At 36.5% G+C, this 12,997-nt stretch overlaps 1 protein-coding gene across 1 annotated transcript in view; it reads left to right on the top strand.

The window, feature by feature from the left end:
- CHN1 (chimerin 1) overlaps positions 1-12,997 on the top strand; it is a 445,886-nt gene that overhangs the window by 422,165 nt on the left and 10,724 nt on the right. The window contains exons 10-12 of the mRNA XM_053698471.1: positions 5,308-5,481; positions 6,472-6,549; positions 7,102-7,239. Of these exons, the coding sequence (XP_053554446.1) occupies positions 5,308-5,481; positions 6,472-6,549; positions 7,102-7,239 (390 nt within the window). The remainder of the gene's footprint in view (positions 1-5,307; positions 5,482-6,471; positions 6,550-7,101; positions 7,240-12,997) is intronic.

Below are 12,997 nucleotides of genomic sequence, written 5' to 3'. Positions count from 1 at the left end.
TTACCGCTTCTCCCTCGTGTGGTGACTCTCATCAAGCAGGAGCAAGCATCTGTGATTCTGATTGCTCCATCGTGGCCGTGAAGGACGTGGTTTGTGGATCTGGTGGGGATGTCCTAATCTCTTCAGTGGAGGTTACCTTGTCGCAGAGATCTGCTGATACAGGGTCCCTTTGTTCATCAAAATCTAGATTCTCTGAGGCTGACTGCGTGGAGATTGAACGCTTAGTCTTACCCAAGAGAGGGTTCTCTGAGAGTGTTATGGACAAGCTTGTAAGCCAGTTACTCATCGTATCCATAAATTGTGGAGGACTTACTTGTACTGGTGTGAAGAGCATGGCTTTTCCTGGCATAAGGTTAAGGTTGCCAGAATTTTATCTTTTCTACAGGATGGACTGGAGAAGGGTCTATCTGCTAGTTCCCTGAAGGGACAGATAATGGCCCTGCCGGTGTTACTGCACAAGAGATTGGCTGAGCTTCTAGATGTCCAGTCTTTTGTTAAGGCTCTGACTAGGATCAGACCTGTGTTTAGATCTGGGGCTCCGCCTTGGAGCCTAAATTTTGTTCTTATAGAGTTTTGTAGCAGGCTCAGTTTGAGCCTATACATACTGTTGACATTAAATTGTTATCTTGGAAGGTTCTTTTTTTGCTGGCTATTACCTCTGCGCGCAGAGTTTCTGAGATTTCTGCTTTACAACGTGACTCCCCTTATCTTGTTTTCCATGCTGATAAGTCGGTTTTACGTACTAAATTAGGGTTCCTCCCTAAGGTGGTGTCGGACCGTAACATTAATCAAGAGATTGTTGTTCCTTCCTTGTGTCCTAATCCTTTTTCAGCGAAGGAAAGCTTGCTCCATAATCTGGATGTGGTTCGTGCCTTGAAGTTCTATCTTCAGGCTACTAAGGAATAAAGACATTCTTCCTCTTTGTTTGTTTGTCGTCTATATGGGGTAGTGTAAGGGGCAGAAGGCTTCTACGAATTCCTTATCTTTCTGGTTGAGGAGTGTCATCCATTTAGCTTATGAGACAGTGAGAAGACAGCCTCCTGAGAGGATAATGGCTCATTCCACTAGAGCAGTGGCTTCCTCCTGGGCTTTTAAGAATGAATCCTCAGTGGATCAGATTTGTAAGGCGGCTACCTTGGTCCTCCTTACACACTTTTTCTAAATTTTACAAGTTTGATGTGTTTGATTCGGCTGAAGCAGCTTTCAGGAGAAAAGTTTTGCAGGCTGTGGTGCCCTCAGAATAGGGTCTGCCTCTTTTTATTGTTCTCTTCCGTTATTCATTCAGTGTCCTCTGGAGCTTAGGTATAGTTTTCCCAACAGTAAGGAATAAAGTCGTGGACTCTCCCTGCCTTATGGAAGGAAAACATAATTTCTGCTTGCCAGATAAATTCCTTTCCTTCCTGGCAGGGAGAGTCCACGACCCCACCCGTAATTTATTTTTTGATAAGCGGCTCCATTTTTTATATTAATTCTTCTGGCACCTTTATACCCTGATGTTTCTCTTAGTTTTCCTTGTTCCCTTGGCAGAATGACTGGGGGATAGGGGAAGTGGGAGGGATATTTAAGCCTTTGGCTGGGGTGTCTTTGCCTCTTCCTGGTGGCCAGGCGTATTTCCCAACAGTAAGGAATGAAGTTGTGGACTCTCCCTGCCAGGAAGGAAAGGAATTTATCTGGTAAGCATAAATTATGTTTTTTATGCCCCTCCTATAAAATCCCCATACTTTTGCTGTCACCTGTTTCATTGGTAGTACTACAGGTTGGGTCAGTTTACTCTATAACATTTTTTTATAGTTTAAAAATGTTTTCTATCACACTCTTCTATTATGTACTAGTGAATAAGTTGTATTGTATTTTCCCAGAGTAGTTTGGACACAGAAGTATCCAGGGTATGATTAAAAAGCATAAAGGTCCAAAATACACATCATTTTTTTATTCAAGGGAAAGGGTATAAATATATATATATATAAAGGAGGAGGTGCCAGATTTGCCTGATCAGCCATTTTGAGGAACAGTATTTTTTTTCTGTTCCTCTTTTTCTGTTTTTTATTTTACCTGCTCCCTCTCTCATTAGTCTCTGTTTCCCAAGTAGGTTCTTCTTTTGCTATTTGAGTACTAATGACAAGTGTAACAGGTGGGCCAAGAATTGGGGCAAGATACCCTGCAGACTAGGCTACAGAATAATATGATATTACTTGTGTAAACAGAATCTGCCAATCTAAATCTTGCCATTGTTTGGCATCCAGTTATTCTTTGTAGACAAATGATAATAAATGTTCCTTCATTGTGCCTTTAGGACTGCTGTGAAGGGAAGGGGTAGTGTAAATAGGCAAGCATGGTTTGTAATTAAATGCTTAAACAGACATTGGTTTCATATAAATATTATCATTATTTAATTGAAAAGGGTGATCTTAAAGAGATATTAAACAATAAACAAATGCTAGATAGAATTATGTATTCAAAGCAAATATTAAAACAATACTATATACAGGTGGCCCTCTGTTTATGCTGGTTCAATTTGCGCCGTTTCAGAATAACAACCTTTTTTTCAGTCATGTGACTGCTATTGAAAAGCTTTGGAAAGCAAAGTGCACTAATTAAAATAGCCAGTAGGTGGAGCTGTCCGCTTGTTTTGCAGCAAAGTTATGCAACTTAACAGCCTGAAATTGATCTGTGTACACAGAGCAGACTAGATCTATCCAGCAACAAGTTTTAGCATCCACCTCCCTATTATCTTCCTGTTCAGCTGCTTGAGGTGAGGGTGCCTAACTGCTTAATCACTGCAGATTGAAATGCATAGAATAGGTGCAGACCCAATATTATCTAACATACTAACAATGCAGAGAACTGTTTGCAGAAAAATGCAAGTAAAAAAACGTTTTTATTTATTAAAATTAGTTTGATAATGATGCAGTCTATTGTGTGATTATTTAATTAGGTGCTGTTAGCAAACGTTTTTGTTCATTAAACTTAGTTTAATGATGATACAATCTATATTATTAGGTTTATAATGCTGTTTAGCATTTAAAGTCTTCATTTCAAAGCTTTAAAAATAATGTATTAGGTGCTACTTATGACAATTTTGAGAGGGGCCTGGAACCTAACCCCCTCACTTCCCATTGACTTACATTATAAACTGGGCTTCAATTTACAACGGTTTCGATTTACAACCATTCCTCTTGGAACCTAAACCTGGTGTAAACTGAGGGCTACCTGTATGTATATGTATGTATGTATGTGTGTGTGTGTGTGTATATATATATATATATATATATATATATATATATATATATATATATATATATATATATATATATATATATATATATATAGGTATGTGTATATATATATATATATATATACAGGTAGCCCTCAGTTTATGCCGGGGTTAGGTTCCAGAAGGAATGGTTGTAAATCGAAACCGTTGTAAATTGAAACCCAGTTTATAATGTAAGTCAATGGGAAGTGAGGGATATAGGTTCCAAGCCTCTCTCAAAATTGTCATAAGTAACACCCAATACATTATTTTTAAAGCTTTGAAATGAAGACTTTAAATGCTAAACAGCATTATAAACCTAATAAAATAATCACACAACACAGAATATATAATTAAACTACGTTAAATGAACAAAAACATTTGCTAAACCGCATTATAAACCTAATAAAATAATCACACAACACAGACTTCACTTGCATTTTTCTGCAATGGTTCTTTCTACGCATCCCAATCTGGACTGATTTATAGAAAGGAAGATCTTGTTCCTTTGAAATCTGCTCGATAGCTCAGGTCTGGTTAAATTGATTAATTTCAGCTTGCTTGGCTTTGCTGCAACACAAGCGGACAGCTCCATCTACTGGCTATTTTAATAAATGCACTGCTTCTCAATAGCAGTCACATGACTGGAAAAAAAGGTTGTTATTCTGAAACGGTGTAAATTGAACCGTTGTAATACGAGGGCCACCTGTATATACAGGTATGTATGTATATATATATATATATATATATATATATATATATATATATATATATATATATATATATATATAATATATGTGTGTGTGTATGTGTGTGTATATATAAATATATATATATATATATATATATATTTTTTTTTTTTTTTTTTTTTTTAAAAAGATTGAAAAAACGAGTGTAAAGTTTTATTATATATAAAACAGTGAGCATTGTCATGTCAGTGACAGAAGAAGCACTGTAGGACAATTTCTAAAGGGTATGAACTTAATTTGTGCAATGTGCATTCAGAGGGAAGTTGAAATCACTGTAAACAGCTGTGCATTTAAAAAAAAAAAAAAAAAAAATCATGAACAATACAGTTTACCCTTTCAGTACTCATTATTGCTTGTAGCCTGAAATGTCCTGTTAAATTATCCTTAATATAATGTGGATAATATATGTCACATTGACTCATTATTTATTTGTAATGTGCCACCAAATTCCTTAGCACTGGGGTACATGTTGAGTTACATAATAACTGATTTATATAGCAATTAGTGCAGTAGGGTTGTGATCCAAAGACCTTACAATCTACAGGTCAAGCTCGTGTTTAACAAATTATTTCATATTGTGCTTAGGGGTAACTCCTTTATGATACTATATTAACTTGCTTGGAGATATTTCACAGCTAACGTGCACAGACACATCTATTTAAACATATAATAGCTGACCTGCGGATAACTTATGTCATGGAAAATGTTCCATGCTCTCTGTAGGCTGCCAGTAGTGTTTTGTATTTCCTTTGTTGGAAATGTATAGTGTCTTTAATCATGTGTTGTCTTGTAAGCTCTTCAGCTGTCACCTCCGTGATGGGATTGATTGACAGTTTGTTGTATATTAAGCCTTACTCTGCATGTTCTTTCACATTAACCATCAGCTTGCAATGTGCACCAGAAAATATTGCTCTAGACACGTAACTATCTAATTAAAGGCTTGGTGGCAAGTACAGTAAATCAGATGTACATGTCCACTAGCTATTAAAGTTATTTTTGTCTGAGTTATTTGTGTGAAGTGTACTAGATAAACAATGCCCCTCTCTGAAGTAATCATAGGTAAATTACTTTACATGCTAAAGAACCTGGTTCTTTGTTTTTGGGGGTTATTACAGTCATCACATTGCATTTGTATGAGTTTTTTTTATAAATGAGCAGTATAACCTACAAAGAAAGCAATAGAATCTAGAATAAAAATTGCACAATTTATATTATTTTAAAGTGTAATAATTCTGTAATTAATATAGCACCACGATAAATACTGCTATATGTGCCTCATTAAATATTATTTGATTTGCTTTCCAGATTGTGGTTTGAATGTTCACAAGCAGTGTTCCAAGATGGTCCCTAATGATTGTAAGCCAGACTTAAAACATGTCAAGAAAGTTTACAGTTGCGATTTGACAACATTAGTGAAAGCGCATAATACTAAAAGGCCGATGGTAGTGGACATGTGTGTAAGAGAACTGGAGTCCAGAGGTAAGTTCTTCTCAAATTCCATAAATTGCTACATCTCCCCAGTTGTACTAAGTTTCCTGGAATATATCAGGATAATTTGGCATCAGGTTGAGGACCAAAGTGGTGCATAAAAGTGTGTTAAAATCTATCTAGATCTTTAAAATACTTTAATGCACCATTGCAACCTGATGCCAATGTATCCCGATATTAGCCAGGAAACTTGGTGGTCCTACAAGTATATGGTAGCATATTTTATTATCATTTTGTACCTTTTGTATTGGTAATTCAGGGTGCATAAGTGGTAATCTGGGAAATTGTTCTTTTTTTGTCTCAGATTTGTTTTTGTTTTTCCAGTTATTTGGAGTAGAGTTTTTAGATTCTATAATATATAATTAATAAAATATATATTTTAAAGTTGTGTGCTCCAACTAAACACCCTATTAATTATCTTTTGCTTTCAGTTTGAATAAACAAGAGGGCAATTGCATTCTTCCTAGACTAACTAGTGCCAATCACTTAATTATTTTTTGTACATACACTATACAATAATACACTAATATTTTTGTAAAAAAATTCGCCAATTTTAAAACATTTTCTCAACATACATTGTGCTAATTACTAATATGTCCGATTTCAAATAAATATATATATATTTTCAGAACTCAGAATATATATAAATATATATATATATTTTATTTTATTTTTAAATTATAATCGACACAAAAGATTTTTCTTTTTGCAGAAAGAAGCAGTTAGTGAGTTAATTTCCCACATGCTAATTACTTTCTTCCAATATTTTCTTACTTTTTATTTTCTTTTGATATGTGTCTGCATTTCCTATGCCATAAAATAAGGTTTGAGCTTTAGAAGTAGCATTTCACCTGGGAAACACAATTTGAAACTTTAGTATTGAAAATATATCTTATATTAAGTACTTATTATTTTTTAAGTTCTTTGATTTAACACACCCTATTTAGAAAGCTATTTAAAGTTTAATCTTTTTTTTAACAGGTCTCCAATCAGAAGGGTTGTACAGGGTATCAGGTTTTACTGATCTGATTGAAGATGCCAAAATGGCCTTTGACAGAGGTGAGGTATTTTTTTTTTTTCTAATTTTTCTTACACGCTCTTAACAATATATATTAAATTATTGAATTAATACAAGTATATAAACAGCACAAAGTGCCTGGTCTCTACTACTGCTAAGATATATATTTGTAATCCACAATAGAACACGCACTCACATTTCAAAAGTTCCATGGGGAGAATGAAAAACCTAATCTACAAATATTTTAATAATCCCAAGAAGAGAGTGTAAAGTTGCATTTACTTGACTTGCTAAACAGATACCTTATTAAGAGATGTTTTGGGGTAACAGGCCACAATATATTGACAAACAAACCACTTACCTGCTACAGACATGAGATATAGTTATATATACAAATATTAGAAAAAATAACTCCCATTACAAAACAATACAGCTAGACTATAGAATAAAGTGCATCTGTTATATACTTATTAAATTGAAGCTTTTTCACTTCAGGGAGAAACAACCTTATTTTTAATTTATTTTGCTTCCTGATGATAGCATGGTTTTATTATCCTAGCTAGTTTATTTACTAACACTACCTTTTTTTGTAGATGGTGAGAAGGCTGACATTTCTGTGAATGTGTATGAAGATATAAATATTATAACTGGTGCACTAAAACTGTACTTCAGGGAGTTGCCAATTCCACTAATCACATATGACGCTTATCCCAAATTCTTAGAATCTGCAAGTAAGTATAACTTGTTTATATGACAGAGAATAGTTAAGAAAAATGAAATTTGCTTGTGGTATCATCAAAAGGACATATTTTGATGATGGAAGAGTATGGCCATGGACGTTAAATAAAAAAATTAAAAAGAGGCCATAATTTGTAACATTATGCAATTTTAAGACTATCAACCCTACACTGCTGTGTAACTAATGCTTTTAATTGGATCAGCAGCTGTTCTCACACAAGTCCAGCAGTGCTTTACAGGTACCGAGCGGCACTTCTACTGTGTATTTAACCCTTTTACAGCAGTTATACACATAGTAGTGCAGGGCCAATAGTCTTAAAGGGACAGTCTACACCAGAATTGTTATTGTTTTAAAAGATAGATAATCCCTTTATTACCCATTCCCCAGTTTTGTATAACCAACACAGTTATAATAATATACTTTTAATCTCTGTGATTATCTTGTATCTAAGCCTCTGCAAACTGCCCCTTTATTTCAGTTCTTTTGACAGACTTGCAGTTTAGCCAATCACTGCCTGCTCCCAGATAACTTCACGTGCACGAGCACAGTGTTATCTATATGAAACACGTGAACTAACACCCTCTAGTGGTGAAAAACTGTTCAAATGCATTCTGAAAAGAGGTGGCCTTCAAGGTCTAAGAAATTAGCATATGAACCTCCTAGATTAAGATTAAGCTTTCAACTAAGAATACCAAGAGAACAAAGCAAATTTGGTGATAAAAGTAAATTGGAAAATTGTTTAAAATTACATGCTCTATCTGAATCATGAAAGTTTATTTTGGCCTAGACTGTCCCTTTAAAATTGCATGCTCTAATAAATTAGAGTGTCATTTTTTGGCTATCATGGCCCTTTAAGTGTGAAATATATTTTATTTGAAGGTCACAAAGAGTAAATCTATTTGGCCTAGTACAAATTAAATGGGTCACTTTCACTAGAGCATAAAATATTTATCTTGTTTTACACTCTGTACCATTTATTTGTATAGTTTGAGGTTATTTTGTATTTCATTTATGTGTTCAATAAAAAAAGTTTTTATTTTTTTTGGGATCCCCAATATTTTTAAGTTTCTATTAAGTTTAAAGGGACAGTCAAGTCAAAATTACACTTTCATGATTCAGATAGGGTGTGCAATTTTATACATCTTTACAATTTACTTTTATCATCAAATTTGCTTTGTTCTATTGGTATTCTTTGTTGAAAGCTAAACCTAGGTAGGCTCATATGCTAATTTCTAAGCTTTTGAAGGCCGCCTCCTAGCTCAGTGCATTTTGACAGTTTTCATAGCTATACAGCTCTTGTTTACGTGTGTCATATAGATAACGTGGAGTTATTTGAGTCAGCACTGATTGGCTGATTGACCTCGCAGGCCACCTCTTATCATTTTGAGAGTTTTTCACAGCTAGACAGAGTTAGTTCATGTGTGTCATATAGATTGGTTAAAATGCAAGTCTGTCAAAAGAACTGAAATAAGGGGGCAGTCTGCAGAGGCATAGATACAAGGTAATCACAGAGTTAAAAAGTATATTAATATAACAGTGTTGGTTATGCAAACTGGGAAATGGGTAATCCTATCCGTTTTAATGTCCATTACTGCAACAAAAAATATTTCTTTCTAATGACACAGTGAGTCCACGGAATCATCTTAATGGCCAGCAGGAGGAGGCAAAGAGCACCACAGCAAAGCTGATAAATATCACTTCCTACCCACACTACCCCAGTCATTCTCTTTGTCTCTAGTGCAAGGAGGAGGTGAAGTAATTAGGTGTCCTGATTAAGATTCTTCTGTCAACACTTTTTTTATTTTGAAGTCTGGGCAAGATTGCTCTGGCCTTCCATCACAATTTGGGTCTAGCTTTACTCCACGTCAGTCTCTTCAGCAGGGCTGTGGTGGTTTTAAAGCAGTTAGGAACTTGTAAAGTGGGCTTTGCTGCGTTTTCCTAACATGTTGCTGCCCTGGTATAGAAAATCCTGAGTTACGCTGTCTTTCTTTTTACACAGGTCTCTGTGAGGAGCGGCATCCTCTCATACTTTGTGAGTCGTCTGACTGCCGGATGGCTAGAATGCAGGTAAGTGCCTTTTTGTTCTTCTAGGGCTAGAAGGCTGGCACTAAAGGGGCTACCACCCTCTGCTTTTTAATGGGACAAAATCCTTTATGGATGGTTGAGGCAGTTGGCAGGCGCTTTCTTGCATGTGTTGGAGACTTAGGGGTTAACCTTCTTCATAGAAGGAAGGGGTTAACTGTTTTTGTGGGTTCAGATCGAATATTTCAATATTAAGGAGCATTTTTATTATGTTTCTGTACAGAATGTAGTTTATGTGGCACTAGCGTTGTTATCATGTAAGCTAAACAGCCCCGTTTAGTACATGAGTGTCTAAGACATATCAGAATGTTAGGAGAGCGCGAATAGCACCCTTCTAAGGGGCCGCGTAGATGTGTTTGTTCTGAGCATGCCACATATTTGTATCCTCCTTCCCCGCTCTTAGAAATACTTATTAGAGCGGTAAGGAGTGGAAACTGCTAGATTATGCCTATGTAATCTTTCGGGAACTTATCCTTGATTCGGCAGGGAAGTGTGACTTCTCTGGAAGGAAGACCTTTTTATTTAAGTTAGTAGACGGAATGTGGGAGATGAATCCAACTTCCATTCCGCGCCGTTTTTGGTCACGTCTCCAAGTTATCAGAATGGCACCATGTTTTTAGAGATATTTTTTAATATGCAAGTGGATCCAGCCTCGTTTCTCCGGCATGGAGTTATTGGTATGTTCCGTATCCCTTGATGTCGGATGTTGTATATATCGCATTCACTTTTTCTTTTGTGATATAGCCATAGGTGGTGGTTTTTTTGCCTTAACGGCATTGAGAATAGTTGATAGACATTTGTAATGTTTATATCGGTGCTAATGTCTTTATTTTATCATATAAAGGTTATAGTTGAAGTAATATGCCAGAGCCTAATTTATTACTCAGGGAATTATTTGCTGGTGCCCTGTTGATAAGTTACATTTCTTGTTGAATTAGAAACATTTTCCTATCCTCTGTTTATTTTAATGTCTGTATTTTTATACATATATTATATATATATATATATATATTTATATATATATATATATATATATATATATATATATATATATATATTATGGAATTATATAGATGTTAATATAGATTATTTTCAATACTTTTATATGTATTTAAAATATAATAGCTTTAGTCTGTTCTAGATTGTTTTTTTGTACATCCTGGTCAGTCAAACTATTGATGGTATATATGAAGCTGAACCTTATGTCTCCTAGGGTGATGCTGTTTAGGCAATGCCACAGCTCTCTCCTTTTATGTCCCAAGCCTTTTTGGCATCATATGTAGTGCCCTGCAGTTCCTCTAAGTCTCTAGGAGGAGTAGGTTTGCTTACAGATTTTGCATCTTCTGCGATATCTACGGCTTTGTCTGTTTTCGGAAATATGCAAGAGGTTATGTTATTTTCGGATGGTAAGGTTTCTGTTCCTCTTTCTTCTTTGCAGGTGGTTCTCTCTTCTGAGAGGAGAGGAGATTCGCCGGTAGTTTTTCTGAGGGTGCAATTCTCAGAATTGGACAGTGTAATTCCTTCATCCCATACTGAAGTCTTATCCTTCAGATGTATGCTTATTCTCCTTGTGTAATTCTATAGGAGGTTTTGGCTACTTGGACGACATTGATTCCCTTGTCGTTGTCAACCTTTGGAAGCTTGTAAACTGTATCTTTTCTCTGATGTTCCTTCTAGGACGTGTTCTTGACGTACCTTGGATATTTCTCAGGAATAGGAGAAGCTAGGGATACCTTCTTCCTGTCTCCCGTCCTTTAAGGGATTTTCCTGTCGTTAACTCCAGTATAATGCATGGTGCCCTGTGTAGAAAAGAGTTTTTCTACTGTTGCTCAGAGATCCCCGATCCTATGAAAGGTAGCTATTTCACTTTCGGATCCATGGATATGAGGCTGGAGGTTTTGTTGTTCATTTAGAGCATTGTCTTATTTAGTAGACTTGCTGTGTTAGCATTGTGGCTGACTTTTTGGTCAGCTGAGACGCCTTTTGGTATCTTAGTGGTACGGTCTAGGCTTATAGTCCTGCAGTGGTAGTTTCAAATTATATGCTCCTCCAAACCCTAGCTTCTGGTTTTTCCCTTTTTTCAGTATAAGACCTTGTTTGGACTTGGTCTGGCTGATTTATTGTCTGACATTTTGGGAGAAAATGGGTTTTTCTACCTTACGACAAGAGAATGAGTCTAAAGGACTGTTTTCCTTTTTCTTCTTGTATGCAGAGTCAGACCTTCTAGAGTCCATTTTAAAGTTTTCCTCTCTAAGACATATTTCTCCTTTGAGAGCTTCTGCAATCCAGGTATGATGAGATATTCCTTTACCTGGGTTCGGACATTTTGTGGGGGTGATAGTTTCCATTCCAGTCTGGGAACGGGACATAGGTGTTTTCCTCTAGTTTCTCCGGCTCTGACCTTCAAATCGTACCCTTTTCCTTTGCTTTCAGGAGGGTCTATTCATATCAAAATTAGATTTGGAGGTGTTTTTATCGTTCCCATCTTTTGGGATTTTTTTTTTAAGTTTCTCAGTCTTGTCAATCTAGGAAGAGGGTGCTCTTCTAGACAATATATGAGTTAGGTATCCTCCTTCCTTGAGTAAGATCTCTTCAGGAGGTCAGGTCCAATCTGCTTTTCATGGATGGCAGATTAATTCGGAGACGTTTTTCATCTACAAGGTGGAATTTGTTAGCTTAATAGTTTCTCTATATAGGAGAAGTTTTCTGACAAGAGTCAGATATTGAGGATTTATTCATTTTCCTTCTTTTCTGCTCAGCTATCAGTGAATAGCTTAGCCATTTTACATCCGGAAGGTTGGGATCTTCCTGAAGTCGATTTTTTCTCACTTTCAGTGACTCAAATTTAGAGATCTTTTGTTCAGCTAAAGCTCCTGGTTCTTTAGAAAAGTCCCTCTGGTATAGCTTAGTGGTTAGCACACCTAGCTGGGAAACCAAGGGTCAAGAGTTAGATTCCACCCACAGGTGATGGTTCTTTGTGTTGCAGCTTATTCAGTCATCAATTCCTTTGCTATTTCCATGGAATGGAGAGGATAAATATTGACTCTTTTCCATTGTGGCTTTTCAGGAATATCTGTCTCGGGGCACATGTTTCTAGAGGCATTCCTGGGTGATGTGACCACGGAAGCCAACGATCTGGGCTGGGAAAATGTCTAGGTCTTGTTTTCGGTGCAGAAGTGTCTGCTCTCCTACTTAACATTTTGGAGTTGAGAGCATTTTGCAATACTCTGATAGTCTGTCCTCAGTTGTCCTTAGCTTGATTCCAGTCAGACAATACCTCTCCAGTGATTTATATTAGCCACCAGTGAGGAACACGGAGTTCCTTAGCCATGTTGGAGGTGAATTGGATTGTTCGTTAGGCTAAAACTCTCAATTGTTGTTGTATTTTTTGTCATCCACTTTCCAAGAGTGGACAACTGGGTAGAATCTTGAGGAGTGGGATCTCTCCAGAGGTGTCCACCAACTTAACCCTCAAATGGGGATGTTGGAGTTGGCTCTGATGAAGTCTTGACAGATTGCCAAGTGGCAGAGGTATGGGGTGCGAGATCCGCAGGTCACTTTGATGGATGCTCTGACGGTTCCTTGGGGTTCAGGCTGACATGCCTGTTCCTCCGTTTGTCCTCCTTCCACAAGTCATTTCTTGTATCAATCAGGAGAGAGCGTTGGTG

Source organism: Bombina bombina, chromosome 1, assembly GCF_027579735.1.
Source record: "Bombina bombina isolate aBomBom1 chromosome 1, aBomBom1.pri, whole genome shotgun sequence".
Classification (NCBI taxonomy): domain Eukaryota; kingdom Metazoa; phylum Chordata; class Amphibia; order Anura; family Bombinatoridae; genus Bombina; species Bombina bombina.
The sequence above is the reverse complement of the archived record's forward strand: the minus strand, read 5'-3'. Positions and strand labels throughout refer to the sequence as shown.